This window comes from Suricata suricatta, chromosome 11 (genome assembly GCF_006229205.1).
Source record: "Suricata suricatta isolate VVHF042 chromosome 11, meerkat_22Aug2017_6uvM2_HiC, whole genome shotgun sequence".
In the NCBI taxonomy this organism is placed as follows: domain Eukaryota; kingdom Metazoa; phylum Chordata; class Mammalia; order Carnivora; family Herpestidae; genus Suricata; species Suricata suricatta.
The window spans coordinates 72,740,414-72,746,413 of NC_043710.1; the positions used below are offsets into that span (position 1 = coordinate 72,740,414).

At 39.2% G+C, this 6,000-nt stretch overlaps 1 protein-coding gene across 1 annotated transcript in view; it reads left to right on the forward strand.

Moving 5' to 3' along the window:
* The window catches only part of CEP295 (centrosomal protein 295), a 53,808-nt gene that overhangs the window by 24,703 nt on the left and 23,105 nt on the right, over positions 1 to 6,000 (forward strand). Inside the window, 2 exon segments of the mRNA XM_029915643.1 lie at positions 1,417 to 1,638; positions 5,882 to 5,974. Of these exon segments, the coding sequence (XP_029771503.1) occupies positions 1,417 to 1,638; positions 5,882 to 5,974 (315 nt within the window).

A 6,000-nucleotide genomic window follows, 5' to 3' on the forward strand; every position in this document is an offset into this window, starting at 1 on the left:
TTTGATTTTCTTACCAGACCAGCCATGCCTTTAAGAAGATATTTTTACTGTTTCATACAGCTCTTTCAGTTTTTTTAATTGGGAATACTATTCAGATCTCTAGTTTGTCAGAATTGCAATGCTTGCCTTATCCAAAGGAACATTACTTTTCAGCTCCCGCATTTCCATTTGGAACGCTAGATGTGGCCAACTCTCTTGATCTTTCAAAAAATCTAGGAATCTCATTGATTTAAAAATCCTTATTTTTAAATATTGGCAACAAATTTAATTTCTTAAATATGAGTGAGTCACAAACTAATGTTGAGTGAAAGCAGCCTGGCAGAAAAGAATGCCTAAGTATAATTCTATATTTATATGAAGTTAAAGTAAACAGAACTAATCTGGTCTTGAGGTTAGAACAGTGGTTATCTTTAGGGGTGTATTGACTGGGAAGGGGTATGAAGGAGCCTTCTGGGTGCTGGTAATGTTCTGCATCATGATCTGGATTGTGTTACGTAGGTATATGTAAAAGTTTTTGAGCACTTGGGTTTTGTGTAGTTTATTGTTTGTAAGTTAAAATTAGAAAGTATTTTTTTTAAAGTTTGTCAGACAAAACCATAATTTGCCAGTTTTTGACTTCAGTAGATTGCTTTAATTTTTTTCCTTGATTTAGCCAGAGAACTATGTATTTGCAACACAGTTCTGTCCCCTTAGAGAGTAGTTTGTACTATATAGAGTTTTGGTGTTGTACTATTAACCCATATGGAAGGATGTTTGGAGAAATAAGAATTTTGTTTTTGACTAAAGGGATCTCTTTATGATGGTAGTTGAGTGAAATTTTCCTCCAGTAGTGCCAGGAATAATTTGGTAGCACCTGACTGGCTTTTCAGTTTATAACTAATTGTGTTTTCTTCTGTAGCACAGAGCCAGGGCAGCTTTTTGGCTCAGGTGGTTGAGTGTCTGACTCTTGATTTTGGCTTAGGTCATAATCCTAGGGTCATGGGATCAAGACTCATGTTGGGCTCTGCACTGAGCCTCCCATATTGGGGACTCGTCTCTAGCATAGAGTGTAAAACCTTATAGGAGATATTTTGAATGCTAATCTTCCACAAGTTAATTAACGATATGCATTCTGTCATCATATAACAAACAAAAACATCTTAATACATTTTTAAGTTTGAAATTTGTGCTGCATGCATATTGTTGGAAAATAGTTGAATTTTGGTGCTTTTATTTAAATTTAAATTGAAAATTATTCCTGGTTATAAAATTGGGATTGGGGCCAAATAGCATTGTATACACTCCCAATTTATAAACATAGAGAATAAAGTTGTATTTTTATTGTAACTAGTGATTGTGGCGGGTACTAAGAATAATGGTAGACTGATTTGCTTGGTATATAACAGATGCTAAATAAGCGTTTTTCTTCTCTTTTAGCTTCCTTAGCAATGAAGACCCACCAGGTCCCTTCAAAAATTCTTTTTAAAAAATTATTAAATAAGATCCGAAGCCAAAAATCTCTCTGGACAGTTCAGTCCGTGTCTGAGGATGAAAGCGAAGTGACTGCAACGGCTACTGAGACTGAGAGTAAAGCCCCAACAGTCGAATCAGGAGCAATTGCTGGCGAAGAAGGAACATTATCCTCTGAGCAGGAACAAGGTGATTCTCTCCACGAGTCTCATTTTGTATCACACAGACCCTTTCTGAGTTGTTCAAAAATATGCTCATTCCTGAAACATTAAAGAGTAATTGGTCAAAAGAAGAAAATGCTTCAAAGCTCATGTTGCTGCTACTTCAAGGCAGTAAATGTTAAAAAACCTTAGTGAACGTCCTTCCAGACATGCTAATCTGGTAGTATCGTTTATATGTGGTTGTCCCTTGCTTGAACAACACAGGTTTGAACTATGTGGATATTTCCATAAACATAGTGGAAAATTTTTTGGTGATTGTGACAATTTGAAAAAACTCACAGATGAACTGCATAGCCTAAAAGTACAGAAAAAATTAAAAAGGTATTTTAAGAATATAGTATATAGGGGCACGTGGGTGGCTCAGTCAGTTAAGTGCCAAACTCTTGATTTCTGTTCATGTCATGATCTCACGATTTGTGGGATCAAGCCCTGCGTTGGGTTCCATGCTCACAGCACAGAACTTGCTTGGGATTCTCTCTCTTGCTCTCTCAAAATAAACTTAAAAAAAAAGAAAAGAATACAGTATGTAATATGTATAATATACAAAATATATGTTAATCAACTGACTGTATTATTTATTGGTAAGACTTCCAACCAACAGTAGGCTATCAGTAATTAAGTTTTAGGGGAGTCAGAGGGCGCCTGGGTGGCTCTTTCAGTTCAGCATCCAACTTCGGCTCAGGTCATGATCTTGTAGTTCGTGAGTTCGAGCCCCACATCAGGCTCTGCTGACAGTTGATAGCCTGGAGCCTGCTTTGGATTCTGTGTCTCCCTCTTTCTCTGCCCCTCCCCTGCTTGTGTGTGTGTGTGTGTGTGTGTGTCTGTCTGTCTGTCTGTCTGTCTGTCTGTGTCTCTCAAAAATAAATAAACATTTTTTAAAAGTTTTTTTTTTAAGTTTTAAAAAAAGTTTGGGAGAGGTCAGAAGCTATAAGTGGGGGTTTTGTCTTCTAAATCTGGTGTTGTTCAAGGGTCAATTGTATATATCAGGTCTAGTAATTGATGAACCACAATTAACCAGTTTGCTATTGTTAAAATATTTAGCATATCTTTAATTGTGTGTTTATTTCACATTCCCACCAAAGTTTTATTTCTTTGTTACTCTTCAAGAATTTGGGGGGTTTTTTGGTAGACAAAAAGGTTATTTTAAATACATTTCCTGAAGTTACAGCAAAACAGTATCTGGAGTTATAGACTACCTCCTCTTTGATATGTTTTTTTCCTTAGAGCTTTATCTTCTATATATATGTTTTTTAGTGATTGGATTTGTATGGAAGTATTTTGCTACTAAGTTTCTGAATGAAGTGACTTACACTCCATGTCTGGATTTTGGTTTTTATCCTAAGTACAACAGGAAACCTCTGGAAATAATTACTTCCCTGACCTCTTGACACCACCCTTTCTTGGTTTTCCTACCTTACTGGCTCCTCCTCCATCATTTCCTTTGCTGCTTGTCTCATCTCTAGAGCCAGTAGGCATTGCCCCCAGAGCTTGGTTCTCAGATCTTTTCACACTTCCTAGTTTGATACCAATGTCATGACTTTACCATCTTTGAAGTGTGTGTTTTTAGCCCTGACCTTCCCTTTGAACTCCACTCATTTACTTAGTGTCTTATTTGACATCTTCCTGGGTAATCACAGCTTAAACTTTTCCAAAACTGAACTCTTAATCTCCCGTCCCAACCCCCACCTGCTTTTCTTACACTCGTCCACATTCAATAAGTGGCAATAAAGTGTTCTTGCTCAAGCCAAAAACCTTGTCATTCTGATTCCCCTTTTTTATATCATACATCCGGATCATCACAGATCCTTTCAGTCTCACCCTCAAACCTGTCCATCCACAGTGCCACCGCTTCTCACCACCTGCCGTCCTGGTTTAAGCTAAATTTCATGTCCAGTGCAGATTCCTGGAGTAGCCTGCTCACCAGGCTTCCTTTCTGTCTTCACATTTTACATCTCCCTTGCTAGAGCGTAGTCCCAGAGTCATCCTGTTAAAACACACTCCCCTCACGTCATTCCTCTGGGGCAGGCCTTCCAACAACTACCCAGTTCGTGCAATTAAAACCAAAATGGCAGGGCGCCTGGGTGGCTCAGTCAGTTAAGTGTCCAACTTCAGCTCAGGTCATGATCTCATGGTTTGTGGGTTCGAGCCCTGGGTCAGACTCTGTGCTGTCAGCTCAGAACCTGGGGCCTACTTCTGATTCTGTGTCTCCCTCTCTCTCTTCCTGTCTCCTGCTCGTGCTCTGTCGTGCTCCATCTCTCTCTCTCTCTCTTTCTTAGAAATAAATAAACATTTAAAAACAAACAACCCCAAGGGGGCATCAAGGCCTTGCACGATCTGTGCACACACACAACCCTCTCCCACCACCTCTCACCCTGCTTTCTCTGACTTCCTTTCCTACCACACCTCCCTCCTGAACCAGTCCCCATACACATGGTCTTCCTGGCTCTTCCATGAACACAGCAGACATGACCCACATGGTCTTTACAGATTTTGCTGGTCTTCTTGGCTGGGATGCTCTTGTATATTTCTGTCCTTTACTCTCGCTTCCTTTGGATACTTGCTGAGATTTGGTTTCTCAGGAAGGCCTTTGTTCACTATATAAAATGGCAAGTTTCTCCCCTCCCCCATTCCCCCTACCTTTCATTCCCTAACCTCTTTACCATGCTTTTTCTCCATTACTCTAGACCATAAATTTGCTTTCTTGGCTTATTTGCTTCGTGCCTTGACACTCTGTCCACCCTGCACTTCCTCCAATCCTGGTATAACCTCCATTGAGGGTAGGAACTTGGTTTTGTACGTTGCTGTATCCCCAGGGCTTAGACCAGTGCCTTGTACATAAAAAAAAAATACTTTGTTTTACTTGTACATTAAAAAAATATTTGTTGAAGTAATTGAGTAGCTTAAAGCCAGAGAGATAAGTTTGGAAGTCAGATGTATATATGATATTTAAAACCATGGGCAGAGAGGGACTCTTAGGGGAAAGAATTTGGTGAGAAGAGGACTTAGGAGACCATCTGAGGGACTCCAGCATAGGCAGACAGCTGAGCAGTAAACAGGACTGGCCAACAAAGTAGGAGAGAGTATGGTTTCGGAATTCAATAAAAGGGGGATTCATCTTCAGTCATAACCGACTTACTCTTTTGAAGGGCCCTGTATGAGCAGGCTTTCTCCAGCTTCATCTTGCTTCATTCTCCCCCTTGTCTGACTCCACCTGATATTCATTCTTACACATCCCCACATTCTGTGCGTGGCTGATTCCTCCTTACCTTTCAGATGTCTGCCTAAATGTCATTTCCTAAGACAAATCTCATTTGACCCCCTAGCCTAATTGAGATTCTCTTATAGTACTCTATTGTATAATTCTGTGTTTCTCTTATATAGACCTACCAGTTTCGAGTTTTATAATTGTTTTTGAGAATGAAGGATGAATATGTAATGTTTCTGTCCCCCTCTTGGGCTGTAAAACCTCCTGTCCACCTTTTTAAAATGTGCCACTGTGTCCCCAGCATGCAGCACGTAAGTAGGTGCTGAATAAATGAGTGAGTGAGTGAGTGAATGAATGAATGCTTGAAGCAGTGTTCCTGGCTCCCCTGATATGATCAGAAAAGCTGATTTAACTTACTTCTTTGCTCTGATTTCCTAAATAACAAAAATCCTAATATCTAAAAATGTCAAGGAGGGTACTTGGGTGGCTCAGTCAGTTAAGTGTCTGACTCTTGATTTTGGCTCAGGTCATGATCTCACAGTTTGTGGAATTGAGCCCCTCGTTGGGCTCTGGGCTGGTGGCATGGAGCCTTCTGGGGATCCTCTCTCTCCCTTTCTCTGCCTTTTCCCCATTTGCACTCTTTCTCAAAATAACCTTCAAATCAAAATAAAAATGTCAAGGATACATTGACATTTATTAACCTTCTCTTTTTAAACTTGGTACCTTGCTCATTCTACTCTTTTATGCTTGTTTCTCTTGTGTTTGAAACTATCAATATATCCTTTTAATCAATTCTTCATTTTTTCCTTTGGGTTCACAGTTTTCATCTCCCATCAGTCTTCTTATATTAGGCTCGAGTTTAATGGATAAAATATGTGGTCATCTAGAATAAGACATTTAGATGGACCAACATTGAATTATTAAACTGAATGCAAATTTTTTTTTACTTTGTTCAGATTTAAGCTTGACAGTGATGATATATATTCATAATAATGTATCTTTATAGTTGCTGAAAGTGAAACTTTAACAGTTGACTCTGGACCACTTAGTAGTGAAGAGAAACCACTTTCACTGGATACAGAATATGAAAAGGGACAAGGTATTTTTATCCTTCTCAAATTAAGC